The 26,830-nt window shown below is 33.6% G+C and overlaps 5 protein-coding genes across 7 annotated transcripts; all 5 read right to left on the bottom strand.

The window, feature by feature from the left end:
• Nucleotides 1–260: 260 nt before the first annotated feature.
• LOC149739612 (uncharacterized) lies at nt 261–5,168 on the bottom strand. Its single transcript, XM_089872936.1, has 13 exons — nt 4,930–5,168; nt 4,669–4,846; nt 4,482–4,566; nt 3,536–3,694; nt 3,229–3,315; nt 2,873–3,020; nt 2,256–2,521; nt 2,074–2,162; nt 1,772–1,948; nt 1,309–1,514; nt 1,044–1,171; nt 748–867; nt 261–592 (listed from the first exon to the last, which is right to left on the bottom strand). Exons 1-13 carry the CDS (start codon nt 5,096–5,098, stop codon nt 341–343), a joined length of 2,064 nt encoding a protein of 687 aa, XP_089729062.1. The 5' UTR covers nt 5,099–5,168; the 3' UTR covers nt 261–340.
• Nucleotides 5,168–7,449, bottom strand: LOC149739611 (purine nucleoside phosphorylase LACC1-like). The gene has a single exon (XM_089872943.1). The coding sequence runs from the start codon at nt 6,877–6,879 to the stop codon at nt 5,626–5,628; it is 1,254 nt and encodes a 417-aa protein (XP_089729069.1). The 5' UTR covers nt 6,880–7,449; the 3' UTR covers nt 5,168–5,625.
• Nucleotides 7,444–12,905, bottom strand: LOC149739610 (uncharacterized). 3 transcript variants are annotated; one of them, XM_089872944.1, is made up of 13 exons: nt 12,800–12,905; nt 12,561–12,645; nt 11,710–11,830; nt 11,406–11,533; nt 11,293–11,342; nt 11,109–11,212; nt 10,723–10,811; nt 9,338–9,449; nt 9,164–9,273; nt 8,957–9,009; nt 8,762–8,871; nt 8,478–8,536; nt 7,444–8,138 (listed from the first exon to the last, which is right to left on the bottom strand). In XM_089872944.1, the coding sequence occupies exons 2-13, from the start codon at nt 12,636–12,638 to the stop codon at nt 7,923–7,925; spliced, it is 1,230 nt and encodes a 409-aa protein (XP_089729070.1). In that variant the 5' UTR covers nt 12,639–12,645; nt 12,800–12,905; the 3' UTR covers nt 7,444–7,922. The 3 variants fall into 3 exon arrangements, with proteins under 3 accessions (XP_089729070.1, XP_089729071.1, XP_089729072.1); XM_089872945.1 differs by having other exon boundaries at nt 12,793–12,811; XM_089872946.1 differs by having other exon boundaries at nt 7,444–8,077; nt 12,561–12,811.
• Nucleotides 12,906–13,467: 562 nt separating this feature from the next.
• Nucleotides 13,468–20,550, bottom strand: LOC149739609 (nucleoporin Nup37-like). Its single transcript, XM_089872960.1, has 11 exons — nt 20,218–20,550; nt 19,088–19,221; nt 18,707–18,890; nt 18,096–18,294; nt 17,657–17,792; nt 15,904–15,980; nt 15,555–15,661; nt 15,166–15,311; nt 14,595–14,798; nt 14,085–14,225; nt 13,468–13,785 (listed from the first exon to the last, which is right to left on the bottom strand). Exons 1-11 carry the CDS (start codon nt 20,432–20,434, stop codon nt 13,672–13,674), a joined length of 1,659 nt encoding a protein of 552 aa, XP_089729086.1. The 5' UTR covers nt 20,435–20,550; the 3' UTR covers nt 13,468–13,671.
• Nucleotides 20,551–20,784: 234 nt separating this feature from the next.
• LOC149739608 (sialin-like) lies at nt 20,785–26,025 on the bottom strand. Its single transcript, XM_089872938.1, has 11 exons — nt 25,787–26,025; nt 25,479–25,669; nt 24,711–24,814; nt 24,104–24,233; nt 23,857–24,040; nt 23,432–23,547; nt 23,142–23,300; nt 22,796–22,928; nt 22,152–22,299; nt 21,799–21,892; nt 20,785–21,349 (listed from the first exon to the last, which is right to left on the bottom strand). The coding sequence occupies exons 1-11, from the start codon at nt 25,899–25,901 to the stop codon at nt 21,191–21,193; spliced, it is 1,533 nt and encodes a 510-aa protein (XP_089729064.1). The 5' UTR covers nt 25,902–26,025; the 3' UTR covers nt 20,785–21,190.
• Between the last annotated feature and the right edge of the window lie 805 nt (nt 26,026–26,830).

Genomic DNA, 26,830 nt, shown 5'->3' with positions numbered 1-26,830 from the left:
TAAAGTAAACAGATGTATTATCTGTTTACACTAGAAGAATTTAATTACATAAAGTTTAGCGCTGACAATTCAATACCAGTTTAAATACAATATTTGCACAAACATGGTAGGGGAAGATTTTCTCGTCAGGTAGTAAAGAAATAACCAAAAAATAATAAAAACCGTATCGTCACGGCTCCACTAGACCGTTGTTAATTGTTTAAAACACGATATTTGGAAATGAAATGCTAAAGGTGTTCCATCTTACCCCAAGTACTAGGTTCAGTTGTAGGTTTTAATATGCGACGCATGTAAATTAAAGCAATCAAAAGAGCACAATTACACATCTTCACATTTTATATCACTTGTCTGATTTATTATATTTTTCGAAAATTTTCATAACTTCTGAAGTTCCAAAGAAGCTCTCCAGGACCTTTACCGCCGCAATTTTGGTTGAACTTGCGAGCTTAAGATGCTCTTTACGCAGCCACGCTACCATTGTCTCCAACTTAAAATCCACACCAACGATCAGTGCATGCTCAAACTTATCCTTAGGCCCAGCTGTGAATGCCCCATTCAGTGTTTTGAAGTTTAACCGATTATTCTGAGATATCTAAATAAACGGCTGTTAACATGTGTGTAAACATAATAAGATAAATACGAATTTTGTTTTATTTACCACTTACAAATACGAAGAAAGTAAATATTTAAAAACATAAACAGATTAAAATAAATAGTATTGCAAGTCAAAAAAATAAAAATTCTAACCCTTTTATCAGTAAGATCAACAAATCCACACATTCCCCATTCATGGTTATCAAACTTCAGGTATATTGTATTAAGGCATATAGCTTTTATATCCTCTCCCTGCAGGTGAAGACCCAACTCCTGAAAAATGTTTTAAACATTAGTGTGAACTTACTTTGTAAAACCTCAGAAGAAGTTATGGATACAACTAATGTGTCAACTGAAGAAAAATATTAAAAAAGGTTTTATAACATACTCATTATGTATTGTCGACAAAACAAATGATATAATTATGTTAACGACTACTGGTAACTTACTTCAGAAAGTCCACGAGCTGCTGTGTTGATAAGCGAAACAGTTGCAGTTCCGTCTGTCTTTTGAATATAATCCACAACTGAGCAACTTTCAACTGCACCACAAGTGTAATCACCTGGACTTGCCATACCTTTGTGCATATGTATGTACAATATTAAAACAATACTTAAATATGTAAACACTTGAACACTTAGTACACACTTAATATGTAAACACTTGAAATGATTTATATTACAAAGAAGAAAAGAAATCTTAATATCAATTTACCTTTTTTCTGTGATCTTTGAGAAAAAACAAATTTTCTTGTTCCATCATCTTCACATGTGAGCACTGCAACATGCAGACCAAAAGACGTGCTATAATGTGGATGAACATCACTCTTCCTGGAAACGATCTTGTTTTTCTTTTCCTCATCAAAATCGCGCCAAATGTCACGCATTGCCCGGTGGTGAACATAATTTGATTCAACAAATCTGGTAAAAGGTAACAAATTTAATAAAGAAAATTATGTTGCTGGTAAAAAATCAATGTTTACTGAATATACCAATAATTCTATTACCTTAAACATTGTTTAAACGGAATGTTCTATTCTCCAATGGGTACTGCCCCTAAGATGTTGGGAGGCATGAGTGGCCTATCACCCCAACACCTAAGGTGCCATTATATAGATCTCAGTGAATTATGAGGCTTGCCGATTTCCTAACAAGGCAAGCGACAAGAGACCTATTACCTCAAATCCATTCTCTGTTTTTCATCATCACCAGGACGACTTGGTGTGATTGACCGCAGAGCAATTGTTTTGTTGTTGTCAATGATTTTTGCTTGAGCTTGTTTCTTATACTTTTGTATATTTTCCAGATACGTGTTTTCCAGTTTTTCATCTCTTAACCCGGATACGTCGTTCATTCTACAATTTAATTAAGTAATGCACTGCTGTTAAAATCTAATCACACAATGAATTTTAAAAACAGTTTTTGAATAAGAGATAAAACTGCTTCAAAAAAATAAACAAACTAAGTTGACATAACCTACACATTATCTTTCGGATCGAATGTTACATCTACAACACATTCCAGGTCAACAGGTTGGTATGTTGGAAACTTCACTTCATTTTCATGTTCCTTATAAAAATATTTTACTTGTTCAGATTATAATTTACCAAATCTAGGAAAAAGTAGACAGTTTACTTTACATTATAATTTGCATAAACTTACTTCTGCTACAACAGAATCTGCAACAAATATGTTTGTTTGAGTGAGAAAGCCACAGGAAAAAAATTCTCCCTTGATTTCCTTCATTTTGAAAGGATTTTCTTTGGAGAAATATTTTGTAACGATTGTTTCAAAGCTTGTTCCGTTTTTACAACTGACGGAGATTATCTCTTCCAATTCTCCCCCAACACTTTTTGAAACTTCCTCATCCCCAATGATAATCTTGTCTTGTTTTACTTTTACTTCTAAACCATCTTGTTTCCTCTGACCTAAAAAATAAATTTTGTTTTTAACTAATATAATTTTATACTAATTTATAAATGTATGATAAATATGCATGACTCTTTAGAGACAAAAATGCAAACTTGCATTCTAAATTAACCACAAAACAACTTTGTAATATTTTATAAAAACTTATTGAAAGCAACAGTTAGACTGATGACAACACAATCCAAATGCTGGAAGAAGATTTTTCTATGGACTAAAAAGTAATGGATTGTTTTCAAATAGCTGTTTGCATTTTTGTTACTTTGTTACAAACACTTGTGTCACTAAAGAGCATTATGTAAAAGTTGGCCAAAATAAGTGAATTCTTTAAAACTAATAACATTGTTTTGTACTTGTTAAATCAGAAGTGTTGACTTTGTTCCAAGGCCTTTTACCAGTTCTGACAAAAAGAACAATCAGTCCAAAACAAAAGACATCTTGCTCAAGCAATCCATCAAAGTTTTCTGCAACACCTTTCTTTTTGTATCTGACATGACCCTCCTAAACCAAATACAAGAATAATTACTGCAATTGCTACAGTTAAACTCCAACACGAACTGGGTGAATGATTGTAAATATTGTTACTTGGTTTGTAATAACAACTTTTCATGTAAATAAAGTGATAAAGGTTTTAATAATTCAACTTCTTCGTTTTGTTAATCTTGGTACCTTGACTGCAACAATTTAAATTAAAAACAATCTAAAATACCGATTTGTCTGCGGTGTATTCATCTTTGCGACAAGCAAGACCAAAATCACAAAGTTTTATTCTTGGGTTTACAGTAGATCGATCAACCTAAAGTAACAATTATTGATAGTTGTTTGTGGTGTACCAATATTTTAATTGTTGCTTTAACATAAATATATTGGTCATACTTTAACAATGCTAAGATATACAACACTTCTTACTGATTACTTTATGTTAATTATTTTTTGGAAGTTAATATCTAAGTTTGAAATATCTAAAATTCTTACTCAATATATTTTATATTATTTAAAGAAAACTTGTTTAGTACCAAAATATTGTCTGGTTTGAGATCTCCATGAGTCATTGGGCGCGAATGAAGGTAGTTCATTACATTGGCAAGTTGTTTGCTGATTCCCCATGCCATGAATGCAGACAACCCTTCTCCATCATCTGATGAATAATTCTTTGTAAACAGATACAAGTTTTCCTGTAAAAGAGTTTAAATCAATACCTTAATTCTTTAATTAAAGTTTTCTTCCGGTAACCAACTTATAGACGTTAACATTTGAGGATGCTACCACTAAAGAAGGAAAATTCTTCAATCCAGTTACTAATGGGTTGAATAAGTGTTCTGTTTCATACACCTCATGCCAGCCTACGAGTTACAAAGTATTTTACTTTGTGGGTGATTGTTTCTTTGTTTTTTTTTTGTTTTTTTATGTGTGGCGGATAATTAGGAAAACCTATTAATCATCACTGGGTTTGAGTAATTGCTAGCAAGTGCTTGTCTTGCCCAAAGACACATATGCCCACAATGGTAGGAGTGAAGAACCTTGAACCCATTACCTCTGGGTTGGAGGCAGGCGCTTACCAACTGTGCTACGGCACCCATTTAGACCATACAAAAAATTATACCATTGTGGGCGTATGTGTCCTTGGGCAAGACACTTAACGGCAATTGCTCCAACCCAGTGGTCACTAATGGGTTGTCTAAATTGTCAGCCATACATAAAAAAAAATAATAATTACCCACAAAGTAACATACATGGTAACTCGTAAGCTGACAGGAGGTGTTAAACCCGTGTGATAAGGACTGTCGTTTTCCGGCCACGCAAGGATAAAGTAAGTTACATTCATTCATTCATTCATAAAAAAATACAAACAACCCCAAAGCCGCATACTTGATAACTGGTAAATGGCGTGTATAAATGCCACATAAAGGAGTAGATAAATATTTGCATTCATTGACGTACCATTATTCATTACATATGTACCTTAATATATTCCAACACAATGAAGCGTTTGGATTGATACATTCCACAACCACGAAACCCAATGATGTTATCATGTCTGAGGACCCTGCAAAAATTAGAATAATTTTGAATAAAACAAAATGTAAGATTTTTTTACTCTGCTAGTAGAAATTAAATTTACTATACTTTTACATGTAAATACACTTACTTTAAGTAGTTAAGTTCTTTGTCTCTGTTGTTTTCATCCTTGGTATCATTCATAACCTTTACAGCCACAGATGTTCCTTTATAGTTTGATTTATAAACTACCCCAAAGCTTCCTCCACCCAATTTAACATTCTTTTTAGAGCCAAGGCCAACTTCTTCAGGAAGAATTTCAGACTTTTCTGAACAATGATATAGCAGTGATATTATAACTACCTTAGCTATTGAAAAGTAAAGCAAAATAGAATTAAAATTCTAATTTTACCAGCATTGATAAGGTTTTCCAGATCTCTCCGAAAGCTTTCCATTTTATCACATATGTTGTTTAATGCATGAAATCGAACAGATTCACCCTGTTCACTCCTTATTGATTCAGTTTCTTCTCTTAACATATTTAAGATATCAGTTGATGATCTTTGCAGTGGTTCCAGCATTTTTGACTTTCGTGCTTATTTACAGGAGTTTAAAATGCATATAAATTCTATGAATGTCAAATTAGTAAATCTAAACATGAAAAGTTACATTATATAAAACATATATTTTAAGCAACTAAAAGCAATTAAACATAAAATGACAACTACAAATATGAATGACACAAACACAGAACTTATAAACAGCAAACCTGAAACCGTATTATTGTAAACTTAAACTTAAAAGTATAAATAGCATTATAACAAAATAATATATAAAAAGAATAATATTAACAACAAACAATGGAAATATATTTGTAAAACGAGATACAATAATAATTATTAATAATTACATTTTATTCACATCTAACTGTGTAAACTGATCCAAAATTCAAAGTGAATAAAAACATAAAAGCTTTAAAATCAAATTAAAATGCATGTATAATGATATATAAATGTACTGTCAACATAGCATCAGTGGATTATTAAACAAATACAATAGCCTATTGTTTCAACAAAGTACAAACTAAGCTGCATTTATAACGTTGGCTCTATTTCATTCCAATAAACCCAACTTGATTTCCAAACTGAGGTCCATCACGACGAAACGAAAACAACTTTCGATCAGGATCACATTTCGTGCAAGTAGCAAGAGCAGATCCATCAGATGTTCCATCATCTATATTAGATTTTAAAATACCTTCTTTAACTAGCAAGATAGAAGCAGCCAACCTTAAATTAAGAAAGGGCTTTGGGTGATTTTCTTTCCACACAACACAAGCTTTGTCGATAGATAGAAACTGATTTGAACCTTCAATGCCAAATTCACAGCAACACACACCAAGTGAAGGACCAACTGTAACTAACAAATCTTTGGGTTTCGTTCCATACTCCTTTATCATGGCTTGTACCATTGCTTGAATGATACCTGCTAATAAGCCTTTCCACCCTGCATGGGCTGCACCCCATGATTTAGTAACAGGATCTGCAAATAATAACATGTTGCAATCTGCACCTGGTGCTGCCACGGTTACACCTGGCGTATTGGTAACAATACCGTCATATGAATCAGGTTGCTGTTTTTCATACACCCAAACATCCCGGCCATGAACTGCTTTTGCTACATAAAATTCAGATGAACTAAATTTACCAGCTTTTGCCAGTCGGATCCGATTTTCGTTAACCACTTCCTCACAGTCTTTCTTACGTGAAGAAAAACACATATTGAGTGAAGCATGGTCAGAAAAAGTTGACAACCCTCCATACCGGAGTGAATATCCATGATAAAACTGTGATGGGACCAAACTTGATTGTAAAAACTTTATTTCATCTGAAGTTTTTAGCTGGGAGAGATAGTTTACAATATGGTCTTGAATATTGGTTTCTGTCCCCAGTTGGACAATATCCCATTCAAGATAAGAACAAGACTTTACTTTTATCTGATAGATTGGTGTGAAAAGCACATAAGCAATATCCCTACATTGATCGAACAGATTGGGTGGTACCAGCAGCATACCTGATGAACACTTTGGCTTGTCAATAGCTGCTTTTAAAGAATAGATTGAATGAACCAATGATTCATCATTACATTCATTAGACTGGCACCAGTATTTTAGAATATGAACATCGCAGTTGAAATGTTTGATGAGTAAATTAGATTGAACATCGCCGTGAAAGTAAGTCAGAAAAAATCCTGGCTTGGTCTCTGGAAAGTCCTCACTCCATTTTTCTTGGAAATCACAGAAAACAGCTTCCAAATCTCCCATGTCAAACTTACCCAGAACAGCAATGACATTGTTATTCATGGTTTATATGTTCAGTTAAAAATCTTATTTATTTAGATTTACAAGAAAATAAAGGTAAAAAGTAAATAAATACTCAAACACATTGTTTCTGGAACTGATTCAGCAAATATACTGTGATAAGAATGCAAGGTTAAATTATGTGGTAAAGCAGATGTCAAGTATATATTAACCTACTCCCTGAACTAATATAAAAATGAACTAGTATAACTACAAAAATAAATCAATTACCTATAATCATGTGGTAGGGTAACTGAAGGTATAACACAGGTGTTTTATTTTACACATCTCATGCCCGCTTGAGAGATACTAAGTACGGAAAACTAGTTGTTACTTGTTATGTTACTAGTTTTGCAATATGATTATAATGTATCTTATGTTAGTGTATGAGCAATTCAACCTGTGTTCATTATAAACAAACTTGGTTCGATAATTTTGATAATAACAGAATCTTCTTCTCATTCATCTTTAAATTTTGACTTGGTTTAAAATTCTTCTTTCACAAATACCCAGCACAGGAATGTTACAAATATCACATTTACCTTAACATTAAATCCCTCACATACCTCTGTAATTATAAAAGTACAAGTTAATAATCAGACACCAATGTTATAAAAAAGCTGTTATTAAAAATATTCAAATGATCACATTTTGGAAAAACACACGAATTTACAAAATTGTTCACGTTTTGATAAACTACAACAAATTTAAGCAATATATATGTTTATAATATTGGGTTTAAAATACACAAACACGGTTAAGTAATAAAATAGGGAATGAAATTAACCAAGAAGCAAGAAAATGGACAGGTAAGCTCATTTTACAAAAAAAAAAAATTGTTCACACGGACTACTGCGCAATAAACAAATGGTAATATATATAACACAAACTGAAGGTGTAAATGAAAAATAGCATATTTACAATTTAGGAAATGTTTAAAAGCAACAACAATAATAGATGGACTTTAACAAGAAGAAGAATTTTTGCATTCTAAATTGGTTGCACAATTTTATTTCGGAACGTCCACTTTCTTTTTAATTTTGTTATTATGTTGTTTTCTTATAACCCTTAAACACAGCATTAAATTGAAGATCACGACAAACATATTTTGCTTTTACACCATCAAATGCATGCATGCGAATTCTATCTTCAACAAGTGTAACAAGGTTTGGAAAGGTTTCATTTTCTTTCCCTTCTTGTACTGGCAACAAAACTAACTTAGCATCGTATTCATTTCCATTACATGCGGTATCTGGTTTACCCTAACAAAACAATTTAAAACATATGATCTTATTTTTTTTACAAAAACAAACATAAAATTGAAAAACACTTTTTAGAATGCTCATTGAATCAAGAATTTACAAAAATACCTAAGTTACTGAGATTGTTTATATATTGTATAAGTACAATAAATCAATTCAGGGTAATTTCTCCAATCAAAAAAAACATTAAAATACAGTATAGTCGATGGAATAAATTTGCTAATTTATAAAAATCAAGTTAAAATAACAATATTACAACACTATATTTCTTAAACAACATTGTTTAATGAATATGCAAGCCAAGTTAACAAATTTAAAACAAAATTGAATTAATTTTACCTCAATCATGTAATGTCTGATTGTTGTTTCAGTTACTTTGATTGAAAAAACAAATCCCCCTTAAAATATATTTTAAAGTTTATAATTCAATAAATTAAAGTCATTCAATAGAATTTTAAAATTGCTCTTTCTCTACATACTTTACCTCACTGTAGATGATGAAAGATGTTCACAATAAAACTCTATATCATGAAAAACTTTTAGAATGATAAAAATGAATCCAGTTTTGGAATATAAAATCATACTTTTGTAATGCACATTGTTTACTTTTTAGAATGTTATACCTTTGGATGCTTCCTTATCACTAAACCGAATAAGATAGGTTCCTGGATCGCAAACAGATGAACCAAGCCTTCTTTCAGCTTCCTCCTTCTCCATTTCACCAGCAAACCAACTTAAGTGTTTATTTTGCCAATTAGTCCAAAAAGCTTTTAAACAAAAAGACCTGTATTTTTTTTTCACCTGTATATTTAGTTTACCTGTATTTTTTTCCCTCAACTCTACGTATGGAATTCTCCACCAGTTGTCCAATCTAAGAAATAAAATTACGCATAAAAAATCCACAGTTGTTGAACTGGCCTCTTAACTATAGAGGATAAGGTTCTGGGGTCTATACTAACACCGTTGTGTGCCTTTAAAAAATAGCAAATATGGCACAGTGTAACAAAACATAATATAAAACTTACTTGCTGCAATAAATAACAAGAACCATTGAGAGATTTAGTGGAACTGAATCTTGTTGTTAAGCTTAAGAAAGATTTTCTTGATACAAGGTCTTCGGGGTCTTCATTACCATCTTTAAAAGATACACAATGTATATTTATTTAAATCACAACAGATACATACAAATTTATCTGCACCTCCTCGTTCTGGTTTCAACAGTCTAGAAATTGTCTTTGCTTCTTTTCCTTTTTCATTCATTCCAAAATCATTTGAAAACTTTAGAAGTATGCTGTTTAAGGGTTTTTCATCCTAGAATACATATTTATGAATTCAACTTCCAGATATTGTTTTTTTAAATTTAATAAAATATTAGCAAATGTAAATAAAATGATGGTAAGGTATATATTGGATACATCTGTTGGAGTTGGTATTAGGAATAACAACTACCTTTTTATCAATTGGTTCAACATTTTCCCAGAACTGTTTGTCGCAATCATAACAGAACTCTACAGGTTGCTTTTCATCATCAGGACCCGCCATATTTATGTTGCTTAGATTAGCTTGAGTTTGGAAACAGTATAATAAATTTAAATAAAACTCATTAACCACTACTTAACCGAAACGAAAAAAATGTAATCCATCTGAAATGAATATAAAGGCAATGATTGTGTGCATTTAAACGTGTGGAAGATACTACTTTATAAACACATTGTCATTGTATAGATACACTCAGCTAATAAAACCAATATAAAGCTGGTAAGTGTAATATACTTTTAACAGTTTCTTGATAAAGCTGCGCAAACAAATAACTGTGATTCAATGCAAAAGTAATAAACAAAGAGAAAACCTTAAATATTTAAGATAAAAAGTAACTTTAATTGTTTTTGCACTAGAATATCGGTATTTGGAATGTGGTTAAACCTAGATGTCTGCACAGCTGCAAAGTTTTTTTGGGTAAACAGAATAAAATCACATTAAAGAAAGTAACATGTTATTGCATGAATAATCACATATAAAGTCATGTAAAAATGGTAAACCTTTAAATCACATTAAGGGAAGTAACACGTGGCTTCATGAATAATCACAAATAAAGTCATGTAAAAGGTTCTAAGAAACTAATATGAAAATTACTAAACTTGAAAACTTAAGGCTTGTTTAAAGAATAAAAAGAGAAATAAAGAAATAATAAAATCTTATTATCTACCACCCAATATATCATTGAACTTCAGGTTACGGCAAACATACTCTGCCTGAATACCATCAAATGTATGGCCATGAATTCGATTTTTAACAAAATCAACTATATTCGGATATGTTAGTTCGTGCTCTTCCCCACCCACATCAAGTCTCAGTTGAGCATCGTATTTATTACTACTACTTGCAGTCTCAGGATGACCCTTTCGAAGAGAAACATTTAATTCAAAAGTTATACAGCATTAAGATAAAAGCAATCATATACAAAATGAATACTGGGGGGGTAAACAGTAACATAATTTGATTTGTGCTTGGTATAAGTTTTCATACTTTTTCACTTAATTTTATTGTATTGTTTGTTATTTATATATTTAAATATATGTTTTACCAAAATTCTGTAATGGTAAATGCTGTGGGATGGTGATCCTTCAGCAGGCTTCTTTTTAACTACCCCTTTAACTGAGAATGCGAAACCACCTAAAAGGAAAAGGGTCAGTAAACAAATAGCAGTACAAAAGATGGTACATAATTTATCTGTTGTGTAACACCTGTGAAGTTACTGAACAGAGGGGGATTTTCTCTGTAAGCTTCATGGAAAGATTTTTAGAAACTGGACACAGGCAGTAAGCTTATATCACTCATAAGCTGGTTTTCACAGGCACGTAGTGTGGTGCCCATTTTATCTGTACAAGTTTTATTCTTCGTCATGATGTTTGTGCAGATGCATAGCAAATACAAGTTTGATTCTTTATCAAAATTAATGTTGAAACCAACCTTGAGCAGCATAACCTTCACTAAACCGAACAAGGTATGTTCCATCTTGTTTGAATTCAAGTCGTTTTTCTGCTTCATCCATTGTCATTTCTCCACCAAACCAACTATCGGAAAACAATGTAAACTGAGCCACATAACAACAGCATTTGCATATAATACATAATAAAACCCAGGTTCCACCAACCTAAGAGTTTCTCCATCATAGTTCACAATGGAATTGCTTAAATTTTGAACCTAAAAAAAACAATACACAAAATAGTTTAAATTTCAAAATAGAAAATGTAAAAGTTGAATAACCTGTTGTACAAGGTAACATGAATCTTTACGTGGTTGAGTTGAACCAAACCTTGCTGTTAAAAGCATGAAAGATCTTTCACTAATCTTTTTTCTTTTCCTGTCCTCTGATCTTTCCCTGACATCCTGATCTGAAATAAACAATAGTTGCAAATACATGATACAAAATGTCAAAAAAAGTTAACAAGTGCTAATGATCTTTAAATGTTTAAATGGTATAAGTTAATTGTTAATTCTAGTAAGTGTGGAATATAGTATTTCTTGGAAATTAAAAATTCTAGAATCTTGTTAGTAAAGTAGTACTAACCACAACCCAGAGGCCTAGAAGTATCTCCACTTAACAACCCATATATGAGCGTTTTTGTTTTTTCATTTACTAAGCATTGTCGCGACAATGTTGTGCAAATGTCACCCCAACACTTGTATCTCTGTAAAAATATTCGTTATGTCTTTTTGCCTAAAGCATATCTTTTGAATGAAATAATAAATTTTATTTGTATATTTATTTATATTGTATGGCTGATAATTCTGACAAATTAGTGACCACTGGTTTAAGGCAATTGTCATGAATGTTCTGCCCAAGGACATGATTCTCGTGCTTATACAAGTACACTAATGGGTTGTTCAATTTGTAAACCATAAAGACAAACATTTATTTACAAAGTTGCACATATGGTTTAACTCGTAAGGGGGTCTTTCCCTGTATTGCTATATCACATGAAGTTCAGAAGCAAACTTAGTCAGTTCCGAGTCACAACGGTGGTATGTAAAACAGTCTGGGTGTTGGGTAATGAAAAAAAGTCTGACATATAGTAGGGTGGGGAAGATGAGACGCTTTTCATTTTACTTTCTCGTCCCATTCGGTGGTAAACAAAGAATATTCAAAGAATTATCACGATCAGGATATTTGGTTATTATGTGCTAAAGGTGTCCCAACTTACCCCTCCTAATATATAAGGCTTTCTTATTTCGCTACATTCGCCCACACATACTGACTAAACACCCACACATTATAGCCTACTGGTTTTCATCTATATATTGTGTTGTGCTATTAAAATTATCCAACTCCTTGACACATAAGTACATTACTTTTTTTGGTTTAATAAGAAGCATTAAAATTTGGTAAAATTTAAATAGTAGGTCTTATTTCTTTATTACCTGATCTCCAGGTATTGCATTCCAAAAATCAGCATCACATTGATTGTAAAACTTAACTGTAAGAGTGTCATTGTCCATGGTTATGCTAATAATAAATTAATTTCAATAAAAATTATAGGTTTTTTATAGTCTAAACACACTTATATGTAATAAAGTTATCCACATTACTATATACATAAATGTTAAACAAAATAATCTCTTTAAAATATAGTATATGGAAATTTACAGTTACATTTAACCTGAAGAAACTAGAACTGCCAATTTGCTTTGAACTTCTGCTTTATATTTCGCTGAGTGAGTGAAATAACGATAAGAGGAAGTTAACATACTTCCTACCACCTAGCGGTCCTAGTATAGTATATGCATAGATATCTAAACATATGTTTAGATATCTATGGTATATGTATGTAAATTAACAGATGGGAGTTTCCCAAAATACAGGGAAATCCCCGTGTTTACCGCGCAGTACATTCTTTTCAAACAGCAAACAGGTGTTATTCTGCATTCACTTTAACAAACAAGTGTTATTCTGCATTCACAGATCAGCACAACCAACCATTACCTACATTTAATCATATTGTTGGTTTAATGTCACACGTCATTATTGCTACTACGCCCACACTGGTAGGCGTATTGGGCCTCTAACCCATATTTCACAAAAAAAGTATATAATATAACGCTATAAACAATGTAGTTTTATTTGTTTGTATTTTGCATGGATACAGGGTTGCTAAAACAAGTCCGGACAGTAGAAATAATGCCCTTTGCATCATATGATGCTTCCTGTAGGTTACAATGAACTGTCATCAATTAATGGTGAACTACTTACTCTATAACCATGTTGGAAAATACATTATAAATATTTCGAAGCATCGAGACCACAGCTTAATTTAAATACACATTCATATGAAGACGAATAATATTTATTTAATTAAATGCCATACAACACACATTAAAACGTCAACTATGATTTAAGTTAAACTACTTTATAGTAACCAATACAAACGTCATTTATATATGGCTTAAAAATTGCACAGACAATTTGTAAAGCATATATATACAGATAGTGATAGAAAGTAAAATTAGCACTCCTTTTTAAAAAGACTTCCATCTACAATTTGCTGGCTGCAGATTGGTCCATGATCCAATGCAAAACACCATTCTTTGGTTGCACACGAGCAGCAGGAAGAAGAGGTTTTCCATCGGAATGAGAAGCAAAAATTTCCTAGATAAGACATATAGAATATTAAATATATAACCTAAATTAGCCATGAGGTGTATAGGGTAATGCAGACGGCAAACAAGTTTTCACCAATGTTTACATGTATCTGACTGGATTTGGTGTGATATTAAAAGTATTAAAAGTAGTCTCACAAAAAGATAAAAAAGTATTTTTTATAAAAAGCAACAGTTAAAACTGCAATTCTTGTTCTAGCCTTTTGGTAGAGACTAAAATTGTTTAAGACTTAGACTTAAAATACATTTTAAAACACATACATAGAGAATCAACAGAAATTGTCTCACTTTAATTGTATCCGCCTTGCTTCCTCCTGTTGAAATGAAAGCAACATTGCAAGCGTTGTTTAGTACTGGAAAAGTCATAGTAACTCGACATGGCGGAGGTTTGGGCGAATCATCGATTGGAGCAATCCAACTTTTTGTTTCCTGGAATAAAAAAAAAATACTTGGAAGTTTGTAATAAAACATTTTCCATGTACTTTTGTGTATAAAATTTACCAGCTAGGCACAGCAAACTTTAAAACTTGACTGACATGGAAGAGCAACCTTTAAATCTTATTTCATATATTGTGCAACTCAATTAGATTCATTTGGTTTGTCTTTTGCGTTTACCACTTGCAGCCCGATTAGCCGTAATTTTTTATCATAATACTCCTTCTTGAGGTCTATTTATGATGACTTTTATATTTGTATCCATTACACATTTCAGACTGTTAATTAGAATGTTACATTCCGTTTACAGCCCTGATCAAATTTATGATCAGTTGCAATCTTAAAACACAAATGGAAACTCACATTCAGGAGTTTATGTCCTGGAAACAATGAACAGGTGTGACCATCTGGTCCCATTCCTAACAGAAGCAAGTCAAACTTAGGTAATTCACCAGAGAATACTGAACGTAGTTTACTTTCATAATCCACTGCACATTCGGCCACCGGAAGATTGGGGTTGATTGGAAACCAGGAGTCGTGACAATTGGCCTTGTCAATTAATTTTTCCTAAAATTAGTGTAAACTTAAGCAAAAAAATAGACATAACAGTTATTTTTCAACAATCGTTTACATAATGCTAATATTGCTGCCAGGCATTAGATAGTTTTGAAGCTGGTTTTGCAAAGTAACAAATCTAACAATATATATTTGAACAAAGGTTTATTGCATTAATAAAGGAAAGACTAAACAATAATGAAGTCTCAGCAAAATAATTGGTTGATAAACCATTCTTTTTTTTATAATATTAGCTGCTAAAATATTTTTTCTAAAACCTATACCCTACAAAGCTGCCAAGATTGGACATATCTTAATTGGTAAAAATAGAAATCAAACTAAATCAAATTTAATGTAAACATGTCATTTCAAAAGATACCTTAAATTGGCCATATGTGCTATCACTGTTTGAAAACTCAGTCAACCTTTCATCACAAAAGAAAACTTTCCACTTTCCCCATTCAACAAGTGGATTGTCAAGCAACTTGTCCGCGAGAATACCGATTATGCTTCCCCCTGAAACCCCTGGTAAATGTGTGTTTAAAAAAATACCCTATGTTATACATACTGTCGTATTCTAGTATTAATAATAGTATTAATAAAAGAACCAGAAAAGCACTATTTTTTATAAAAGTATTAATAAAAGAACCAGAAAAGCACTATTTCTGATATATCAAGTGCTGATTTGTAACAAATTGTATGCATCTCACAGAAACATTTAAAGAATATAATACCGAATTCAGAATAAATAAAAGTTAAAAACCTCACCCAAGGTGAAGACTCCTCGCTGAGAAATTGCTTCAGTTGCAGTTTTAGTGATTAGCTCTGAAGAAAAATTTGCCACCTCCTTTACAGTAGGAAAAACATGTTTCTCAGTGGTACAGGCAGTAGACATGTTTAAGTTGAATTTACCTACTACTACCTTATTCTATAAAGAAATATCATTTTGGCAGTGTGGATAGAAAATCATACAAATGATTAATATCAACATTTCAATTTTCAGCATTGGTGCACAAAACAAAACAATCGCTTAGTTAGAAATGACAGCGCTAACATGTGTGACAACTAAAGTAATCAAAGATCTGAGGAAACATCATAAAATTGGATGTGTTGCGATCCAGCTACAGCACATATAGGGTGAATGGCGTGCCATGTTGCTCCACTTCCTACTTGTAATGTTTCATGGCGTAGTAACTGAAAAATACAGGACATAAAGGGTTCAAATATAAAAAATAAAAAGAAATTGTGAAAGTATCGGTATTAATTTAAATGTGTAAGTTAGTAGTGTATTTATCAATTGATACAATATACACAAAGGCAAAAACTCGAAAGTGGGCAAACGGTGTATGAAACAAAACAGCCGTGTTATAATAACTGTCGCTGCCATGTCGTGCCATGGCCTACTCAATACACGGCCTAGGAATACACCGAAACTGCTCCGAAAATAAGAGGCCTATTGACGCGAATAATGCCCATTATAATACATTGTTACGTCACGGTTTTATGAATGGATTTCCTTCATTTTGAATGCAGTTTGCAGTTGTTGGTAGGTTCAATACCAGTTCTAGGTTGTTTTAACTTACAGTTTATCACAGAACGTGTCGCCGGGATAATTTCTTGTTTAGTTAAAATCATACCAGACATATAAAGCAGCGCAAAAGGTTTATTAGTATATAAATATCAGTTTATTAAGCATAAAGAGAGACGAGCAATCAGATTCAGTTTACCAACACAGAAAACCTACGTTTTGATTATATTTAATTTAGTAGACAGGCATTTGGCAAGTTTTATAATGCAGCATACCTTTATAATTTTATTTAGATTAAATTGTAAGCCACCAGAATTATTAAGCAAGCTATTTAAGCATGGTCAATAGGTGTTCCGTAGTTGGATAAAAATATTTGGATAAGGGTACCATCAGTGCATGTTATGATCATGAAGAAGTGGCAAGAAGATCTTCAGGAAGGAAGACTAGTCAAATTTAAACAGCGACAAAGGTCTAAAGTTAGACACAACACTTAAGTACGAAGGGAGGCTATCGTGAGTTTGTTTGTATTATACAGTCTTAATTTATGATGTGGTGTATGACCCATTTTTTGACCTTGAGGAAGAGCCTCTGTCCTGCTTTAACAAAAAAAAACCTCAGGTAGAAAATGAGTTATGAGCAGCAGGACAGATCAAGGCATAAGCACCTTGAGACAAAAGGCTAATGCTTGTGTTTATCCAATATCCTATATTGTTTTTAAGGGCCGGTTTTAAAAGTCCGCAACGGACATATCAATTAACTTACTTGTTGTTACTGCGGTGTTGTTTTGCTAGATATGCATAGGCTGTCTTAAAAAACGTCTGTTTTAAGCCAAATACTATTTTCACTCAGCGACTGAGCCAAACTAAACTGTCGGTAAAACTTACTTGTATGCCGCACGTGGTTAAAAGTAACTCCTATCTGTTCAGTCATGCTTAAACATTTATAAAAAATATAAGATGTTGACAAAATAACCCGAAAAATAAGGTAATTTAACCGGGAATGGTAAATAAACTGTTATTTGATGCAAAAACTACAGCCAGACAGCAAAATCCATTCATAAAACCGTGACGTAACAATGTATTATAATGGGCATTATTCGCGTCAATAGGCCTCCTATTTTCTGAGCAGTTTCGGTGTATTCCTAGGCCGTGTATTGAGTAGGCCATGGTCGTGCTAGAATAAACAAGTGTCAAGTGACATTTAAAATTTTTTTATATAGGAAAAGCAGGGCACAGTTAAACCATTACACTGGACATGGAACGTTGGTGTGTTATGTAACACCTCAAATCAACTTTTAAACAAGTTAAAACACATAGCTAAGAATGGGAAGAAATATGCTTACTTCCCTGTGACCCAGATGGTGGATTTTAAGTGAATGTTTTGGTCTTCCTTGAGTGAGGAAAACGTCTTCATTTTGTCGAGACCACCGGAACATGATGCTTCCACCAACATGACATTGCCGTGTATCCTCCGAAAGACTGACACATAATAAATAGAAATAGTATCAGATATTTTAGGCAGGAATTTCAGAATACTTTTGGGCAGAAATTTGTACTGAATACATCATGGTTTAGCACTCATGTACGTCGTAATTTAATAATACGTAATTCACCAGAGAATACTGAACGTAGTTTACTTTCATAATCCACTGCACATTCGGCCACCGGAATATTGGTCCACTCATGTACGTCGTAATTTAATAATACTTAAGCGTTCATATCAGTTAAACAAAGAACACTAATTTATGACAGAACGTGGTTCTGTTACACATTTCAACTGACCTAGATTTAGTAGAGTCCCACAACACCCATTCAGTACCAACAGCAGCCCCTACTTTCATGGGGTTAATGGGGCACCAATCAGCGGCTGTAAGGTTACCCCTTCCACAATGCAGCCATTTAAGTGGCAATGGTGCTTCATTTTCTTCATCCAAACTATAAAACCGGATGCTACCAGAAAGTTCCGCTACCATGAGTACATCTGTAATGAAATAGACATATTGTATTTTTATTACAAGTTTGGATAATATAGGCTTTATCAAACTGAATTTGTATGTACACATAACATTTAATATACACAACGCAAACTATAGACAACAGAAAAAAAAAGAAAGCTTTCAAAAACAAGCGACTCAAAACCTGGGGCAACAAATGAACGCGATTAGTCCAGAGCATACAAACAGGACAAATAGTTTACAACAAGTCATAACTAGTAGTTATCACGTTTCATGATGTAACGGTCGTGAGAAGTATGCGCTGTGGTTTAGCGCGAAAAAAATTCTATTGGTTGGTTGTAAAAATACATATATATTAAATATATCTTAAATTGGTCTTGAAAATAAAAATATTAGGTGATAAAAAAAAAAAAAACTTATAATCATAAAAATATTTACCAGGTTCAAGTCTGTTCCAGCAAACATTTATTCCAGCGTGTTGCAAACACAATACATGGAGAATGCTCTCATTTACGGAATCCCAAATCCTACATGTGTTGTCATCGCTTACAGAAGCAAGTTTATTGCCCTCCAATGGCTCAAAAGCAACAGAATTAACACCGCTCTTGTGGCCTTCAAGCGTCTGCAAACATTTTGATTTCAAAACAGGTTAATTGAATTATACTTTATAAAACACATTACTATTAATAATGCTAAACTGTGGAAACCTGCAACACAAATGAACAAATAAAGTCCCAAGGCAAATTAAAACTAGAATACTTATTTACTTCCTAAAAGTATCGTACCTGAAAATAATAACACTACATCACACTTACTTACTGTATGGGTTGTTTCTTCTTTAAAGTCGGTGGTTAGAATGATAACTTTAGAATTAAGTAATCCAAGAGCCAGTTTGCCGCATCTTGGAAGGTATTTCATTGAGCTTGACGGTGACCATGAGATGCTAGTGATACCTGCGCACAGTGGTTTTACTGTAAGTTTAAATTCTGAACAACAAGATTAAAAGCATTTACCTTGCGAAAAAAAAATTCAGTAAAATAGTAAAGCAATTGTACTACCTTATCTCCACATTGTAGTGCAGAGATAAAGGGTCAGCTAATCTAAACATAATAGGCGGCACCACCAATCTCCCAGACTGCAGGGTATGGCAGGTGCACGCGCGATTTTTTTACAGACTTTTGGTGATGCATGTCACAATTTGTCTCACTCACGCCAATTAATTAAACAAAGAAAAATTATGTATTAAATTAAGTAAGATTTCCTAGCGTGTGTTAATAATATCATGGCTTGAAAATGTACATGCTTTGCACGCAGATTTTTAATGATAGCACGCTCGCACGCGAAAAATAACTGTCTTGCATGTGCGAGATCTCTTCAGTATGAATGAATGAATGTAACTTACTCTATCCTCGCGTGGCCGGAAATCGACAGTCGTTATCACACAGGTTTAATACCTCGTGCCAGTTTACAAGTTACCATGTTTGTTACTTCGTGGGTGATTATTTATTGGGGGGGATTTTTTCAATTTTTTATTTATGGCTGATAATTAAGACAACCAATTAGTGACCACTGGGTTGGAGCAATTGCCGTTTAGTGTCTTGCCTAAGGACACATACGCCCACAACGGTAGCAGCGTCGAGCCTTGAACCTATTACCTCTGGGTTACAGGCAGGCGCGCTAACCACTATACCACGGCGCCGGGCAGTAACTGCCATACTCTGCAGACTGGCCAATCTCTTTGTAGTCCTACAAATGGAAACATTCAAAATGTGAATTGTATAGCGTCCGTTTTAGATACAAATGTCTGAATTAAAAAAAACAAACAAACTTACAGTCGATAGTATGGAGACCTAAGAAACATTAGAGCAACACTTTTACTTGACACCAGCGGGAAGAATAATTTTTTTTTTGAGGCACATACATATGAAACTACAAGCCAGTTTACTTACCATCTTGGCTGTATTTTTTTAGATGTTCATGGTGAGTTACAACTGAACGAACGGGTTGTTTCTCCTGCTGGCTGCTCTGTTCTTCATGTTGGAAAGTCACAGAGCAAATGTGGAGGTATTCCGCACTTGAATACGCCAATAATTTGGTCGCCGACTCGTATGGACAAAACTCGATGGCAGAAACAAACCCGTCTGTGTGAATTACATTGTCGTACATTTCAAAACCTGGTGGAGTCTACTATCACCGTGACTCTGCGTCTCTCCATACACGCTTAGTTCTGATGGGATCAGATTAAAACGCCCGGCGGCGCCCGATGAGACGGAACATAAAAAAGTACCTGCAAGACCCTATTTTTCCCATCAGGCCCCGCCGGGCGTATTTTTGTGGGACCATTCTGTTTATATAACAAACCGCACAAATTTGAATTTTCGGATTCCCGATTACTTACCGGGATAAAGGTATCACGTGCTATTATTGTGCGTTTTTTATTACCCTAATCCTAATCCGCTATTTTTTATCTAATATGGCGGACATTAACTGACTCAGGGTTGCAAACTGTTCACAAACAATGTTTCACAAATTCTGTATTTAGTTACTCACCTAGCCATACAAAACATTTTGAGAAAAACTTTTTTTAAATTGGAACAAAATCAAAACAATCACCCAAAATTATTAAAACAAACACCAAAATAGAAAAGTTTTCGAATCTTAAAGATATCAATAAAACAAGGCACATTTAAAAATCACATGGGGCACAGATTCTTAAATTTTAAACTATTTTGGCTCCATCAATCAATATCAGTAAGGCAAACTGCAATATATGGTAATCAAACAATCTTGGCCTATTCTTACAAAAACAGAGGGACTTCTAAATTAAAAAAGGGAGAAAGGAGTATTGCACATGATCAAAATCAATACTTGGAAGCAATAAAACAATCAAATAGCACTGTTTAAACTAAGAAAAACATTAAATCACTGCAGTAAAGGCTGCTTTTGATCCAGCTCAACTTTCTTTTTGCCTCTGTTCCATTCTTGCTCCTCACCAGTTGCCATCAGTGAGTAAAGGATAGTTCCAGTCAGATAAACACCGGCAGCAATGTAGAACACAATGCGCCATTGACTTCTGCTGGGCTAAGGATAAATGACATAATATGAAACAAAACTAAAAAAGAGTTTAACAGACATGTCAAGTGGATAGGTAAGTCAGGCGCCGTGGCAAAGTGGTTAGCGCGCCTGCCAGTAACCAAAACAATGGGTTCAAGGCTTGTTGCTGCTACCATTGTGGGTGAATGTGTCCTTGGGCAAGACACTTAACAGCAATTGCTCGAACCCAGTGGTCAGTTGTATTAACACCCGTATTGCAACAACTGTCGTTTTCCGGCTACACAAGAATAAAGTAAGTTATATTCATACATACATTCAGGTAGGTTGCCGACCAAAAAGATTCCATATCATGGTAACATGATTCTCTTTCACATAGTTTAATGTTTAAAAATTACTACACCTAGTTTAAATGCTTTCAAATGTAAGTTTGATTTCTAGGTTTTAATATAAATCATGTTTTTGTTAAATTAACTTACATTGTTTTCAGTAAGAAGGCCAACCACAGCTGGTGCAGCAAAACCTGGGATTGTAGCCCATGTATTGGTTATACCCATCAGTATACCTGCATATCTAAAAAATAATGTGCTGACATTAGCCTCAAAACAATCTAATGTACTGTATATACATTTTAAACAATAAATAATTCATTTTATTATAAGATCAGTAAATAAAATAGCATAATTCAGTTTAATTATAAAATATATATATAAAATATTTTTGAATATTCACATACAATATTAACAACACTATAAGCGCACAAATATTCAATGTAATATCTCCTGCAGTACCAGCACACAATATTTGTATTGAGTTTTATGTGTTTGCTTACCGTGGCCCAATATCTACATGGTTGGTATTGAAACCAGGGAAACCAGCGCCGTTGAATGCAGTGGCAAGGCAGATCAAACTAACCGCTGCTACTTTGTTGCAACCCACAAACCCAGATGCAACCAGAAAGATACCGGGCCCAATGAAAGCTAAAACACAAATGACGAATGAGCGAAAAGATTATGGAAGCTATGATATAATGTAACCTATTCAAAAACATGAAATGGTCGTAAATTAAATCTGTTAATAATATCATTTAAGTAATAATGAAAAAATTAGATGAATGCTATTAAAAATAAAACCTGTCATGCAATCTAGATACTGCAGCACTGTAAATGTAGTATTGGAAAAATGGTGATTAGGATTAATAATTAATGAGATGCCCCAAGTACTACTTGTTTACAATTAATCTTCATTTTAAACTGGAAGTTGTTTTGATGGTAAAGTAATGTTATGGATCATTCTGTAATGGGATTATTTGTAATGGATATGTAGTGGATAATTTTACATGTAATATATCATTTATTAGATATTAGTTATTACAGTTCTAATAAATGTAGAAAACAAGGTTAACACACATTCGACTGTGGTAGTGCATTTAACTGTTACAAATGCGGCAAGTGATCGTTCATATATTATACTTACCAACTGCATTGAATATTTTCCTTGTTTGTGTTGTGTTAAGGATTTCTTTTTCACGCAGATAATCTGCCAACATTCCGTTAAAGTTTATACTGATCCACATCACTAGATAAGGCAACGCTGATATGAATCCATCCTACACATAATGTTGCAAATAATGATAGTGTCAATATTGTTAATATGGTTTCACATTTCCATCAAAAAGATTTTTTTGAATTGAATGCACTTTACATATTATTTCTCAATCCTTAGTACAAGTTAGCTGGTTTAAAAAAATATTTGAAGCAATGGTTATACTATGCTTAATTAGTTTTTCCTAATAAAAAAACAAAAAAGCAAGGTTTGGCACCTGTTGTATGTCAAACTTTAAAACATCTTTCAAGTACGTGGGAAGACAAGTAAGTAACGTGTAAAAGCCCCAGTTGTTGCAGAAGTGAGCTATACTAATGGCCCATACTCTTTTGCTGGTTGCTATTTCCCACCATGGAACTGACACTGAGTCATCTTTCTAAAGAAATGAAATCTTATTCATAAATACAGTTGGATTGGACCTATAGTATGGCCTTATGTTATGGCTTACTAAAATGATATATACTAAATACAGTACAAAAATGTTTACGAACTACTGGAACTAGTTACCGGTTCAAGGTTGGATTGAATGTAATTAAGTTCCGAAGTTGTTATCCTTGGATGGTCGGCAGGTTTGCTGTGTGCAAATATGAACCATACAATGCACCATAAAATACCAAGTGTACCTGGATGTCAACAAATACGCCTTACTTTAGATATATATGTATTGGCTAATGACTAATCTTTAGCAGATACTACAGAGGAAACCATACCATATGTCTTATGTTAGCTAGGTTAAATGTTTATATTATTTTCGTTTGAGTGTATTCGCACATATAATATATACACATGGTTCAGTTACATTCAAAATGTGCATGTAATATTTAACTTACTAACTTTCCAACCACCCATTTTGTCAGCTTATTTACCATTTTCACATATTAAATATACAGAAATGCCTTTATAGCAATAAACAACAAATAGTGTAATCTTACCAAACACATAGAAAACAGATGGCCAACCGCCCAAAAATGTTGATGCACACAGAATCCCTGATATAGGTTGTGCAATCACAGTTCCCAGATGACAACCAGCGTATGTGATGGAGACTAACCTGCTACGCTCGCTTGGTGGAGCCCATATCCCCCACATTGAATGCATGGCTGGAAAGGTTACACCCTAAAAACATTAAAAACATATGACTACAAAGAAACATGGTGAACACTTTAAACTGGTTCCTACCTCCCCAATTCCCTCGAAAATACGCAGAATAATAAGAAGAACAAAACTGGTTCGAGTAGCAACAGGAGTAAGCAGTGTTAGGACAGACGTGCACAAAATACCAAGACCAAACAACCACTTTCCACCAAACCTACAAATATAAACTTATTAATGTAGCTATTCACTGTGACTTCACCACAGAACTAATGATATATAATATATAGTTTTTTACATTTTTTTTTAAATTCAATTTTATGCATTAGGACAAAATATTGAAGTGCCACCATAACAGCTGGCAGCCTGGCAATACTGTGCATGCGCTCGTGCTTGGGGTGGGGACAGCACAAGCTCTCCAATACATGACTGTCCTCCAAACACAGGAAATAGGAGAGCTTTTATAGCATGCGAAACATGCGCATGAATACCAAACAGGAAGAATGGTAAACTTTAAGTTCATCTGATTGGTCAAAGAAAAAACAGCAAGCACGCACAGTACTTCCAGCTGTTATAGTGGCTCTTTAATATTCAATCTTTAGTAAAATTTAAATGAATTTTATCATTAAATCTGTGCTTAAAACACAGTCAACCTTCACACACTTACAGTCTGTATTATACTTGACAAACTCACCTGCCTGCAAGATAGCCTCCTGGTAGCTGAGTGAGAATATATCCATAGAAAAAGGCTCCCAACACCAAAGATCTTTTGTGGGCATCCCAGTTAAATTCTCCTGTCTAGCTATGGGAAAAAATACAAAGTAGTTTAGTTACTTTTACACCACCAGGCCAGTCTGCAGAATATGACAGTAACTGAAAATCTAATAGGAGCAAGATCATATGTTTTCGAGCGGGTGCTAATATTAAAAATTTGTGTGCAAAGCATGTCATTTTCAAGTCACATTAGCAAATCCTACTTGGTTTTAATACCTGGTTCATTATTTAACCGATTGGCTTACATGGGACAACTTATGGCGTGCAGAACCAAAAGTTTGTAAACAAAATTATATGTGCATCTTCCATTTGGGTCCCTAATAAAATTACAGGTTGCCAAAAGTTGGGTTTGTTAAACTCGTATGTCATTTGACATCTATTAGACATGGCCGCGTAGCATTTTTGGTCGAAATACCCGAAATATCTGCAACCGCTTGGAACCCGTAGTTTTATTAGATACCCCATATTCCACAGACTAAAAGCTTTCTATAAATTACGATCCCGAGCACGCGTTTACAATATAATATAATATACTAACCAGTAAACCACTAAACCCTACAAACAGAACAGACATACACTACTAGCAAGTTGCTAGTAGCCACCTATGTTATATACGAAGTTGCAAAATAAACTTAAGTGGAGTATATTTGCCCTTTTTAAAAACACAAAGGCTGGTTAGACTGCTGACCGTTGAATTCTTGTGAGATGGTGATGCAGGACATGCATCACTGATATTGTTGTGTGTGTGACTCTCCATATAACTTGAGTTGACCATTGAAAGAATGGCAACACTAAGATTCACCCTCAGTGCATATACATTCATGAAGCCGAAACAAGCCAGGTACGCCAAACAGAATCTTGTTGATAGCCATGTTTTAACTAAAATAAAAGTATCACAAATTAAACATCAAAATGCATGTGCTCTTAGCAATTTATTAATGAAAATCAAAAGAATATTTAGCCAGTGTCTTTTTATACAACTCATAAAGTACTCACCCGTTGGAGGTTTTTTAAAATATTCCTTGTTACTATTCTCATTGCTATTCAAGATAGGTGAGGTACTCGTACTCGTGTTTATTGACTCTTCTTCAGAACTTGATATTGTTGTCATGTTTGAACTATTTGTAATTAGTCGTATTTTAAAAACTCGCGACGTGCTGCAAAAGTGCAAAACACCATTTGCTTACTGTACGGGTTCCTTTTAAAATCCTGCCTGCATTCTGCCAAAACACTAAACCTGAATTTTGACAAAAAAACTTAACAAGAGATCACAGATCTAATGAATGAGCACGTTTTAAACCAATTAGCATAATATAGTAGAGTCGGGGAAGATGGGACACTTTTAACACATAATATCCAAATAGCCTGATCGTGTTTTAAACAATTAACAACGGTCTGTGGAAGTCGCGAAGATACGGTTTTATAATTCATTCAATGTTCTTTGTTTACTACTAAATGAAAAGAGAAAACAAAATGAAAAGGTATCCCATCTACCCCCACCCTGCTATATTAATTAATCCGTTTACTACAACGGTCGGCTTGATCAAAAACAAATCTGAAGTAACCAACAAAACGGGTTCTAATCGTCATTGGTGACTGTGGAGCAGTAGGCAGAATGTATTTATACATGTATTATAACTAATGAAACTTATGACGTATGAGGATTGAGTGATTGGTAAAGAATATGTGTAAAAACGCTTTGTACAACTCCTGTACCATGCGTTGACTTGTAAACCTACACTAGTTAACGCTGTCGTCGCTTAAAAACGTTTTCGTGAATTTTGACAAACTGTAATCACGCAGTAATTAGGTAATGTTAGAAGTTAATATTAATCATATAATGTTGAATTAAAAATAATGTTTCAATTACGATTAATGATAATACGGTATAAGGGTAGTGCATTTACTGTCCCCACTTAAATGCCAATAGTTTGATTCAGTCGAATCGTTCTGTGGATACAACACGTGCCGTCGTTCCCCGCCAAAAAAATAACCAGAGAGTGTTTCCGCTATGTAAAGTGCATGAGTAAAGTAATCGTT

The sequence above is a fragment of the Ciona robusta genome, chromosome 2 (genome assembly GCF_009617815.1).
Source record: "Ciona robusta chromosome 2, ASM961781v2".
Classification (NCBI taxonomy): domain Eukaryota; kingdom Metazoa; phylum Chordata; class Ascidiacea; order Phlebobranchia; family Cionidae; genus Ciona; species Ciona robusta.
This window is presented reverse-complemented; position numbering and strand designations above follow the sequence as displayed.

Coding starts and splice junctions, on each gene's coding strand:
- LOC149739612 (XM_089872936.1), bottom strand. CDS start 5,098: ATGCTGGAACCACTGCAAAGATCATCAACTGATATCTTAAATATGTTA. Junction 3,021..3,228: donor AATACACCGCAGACAAATCG/GTATTTTAGATT, acceptor TATTTGGTTTAG/GAGGGTCATGTCAGATACAA. Junction 593..747: donor TTGATCTTACTGATAAAAGG/GTTAGAATTTTT, acceptor CCGTTTATTTAG/ATATCTCAGAATAATCGGTT.
- LOC149739611 (XM_089872943.1), bottom strand. CDS start 6,879: ATGAATAACAATGTCATTGCTGTTCTGGGTAAGTTTGACATGGGAGAT.
- LOC149739610 (XM_089872944.1), bottom strand. CDS start 12,638: ATGGACAATGACACTCTTACAGTTAAGTTTTACAATCAATGTGATGCT. Junction 11,213..11,292: donor TATGATGGAGAAACTCTTAG/GTTGGTGGAACC, acceptor GTTTTCCGATAG/TTGGTTTGGTGGAGAAATGA. Junction 8,537..8,761: donor TGATAAGGAAGCATCCAAAG/GTATAACATTCT, acceptor ATATATTTTAAG/GGGGATTTGTTTTTTCAATC.
- LOC149739609 (XM_089872960.1), bottom strand. CDS start 20,434: ATGTACGACAATGTAATTCACACAGACGGGTTTGTTTCTGCCATCGAG. Junction 15,662..15,903: donor CCTATATGTGCTGTAGCTGG/ATCGCAACACAT, acceptor TGCCTGTACCAC/TGAGAAACATGTTTTTCCTA. Junction 14,226..14,594: donor CAGGACATAAACTCCTGAAT/GTGAGTTTCCAT, acceptor TTTTTATTCCAG/GAAACAAAAAGTTGGATTGC.
- LOC149739608 (XM_089872938.1), bottom strand. CDS start 25,901: ATGACAACAATATCAAGTTCTGAAGAAGAGTCAATAAACACGAGTACG. Junction 25,670..25,786: donor TTTTAAAAAACCTCCAACGG/GTGAGTACTTTA, acceptor CTTTTATTTTAG/TTAAAACATGGCTATCAACA. Junction 22,929..23,141: donor TAAAGTTTGACATACAACAG/GTGCCAAACCTT, acceptor CATTATGTGTAG/GATGGATTCATATCAGCGTT.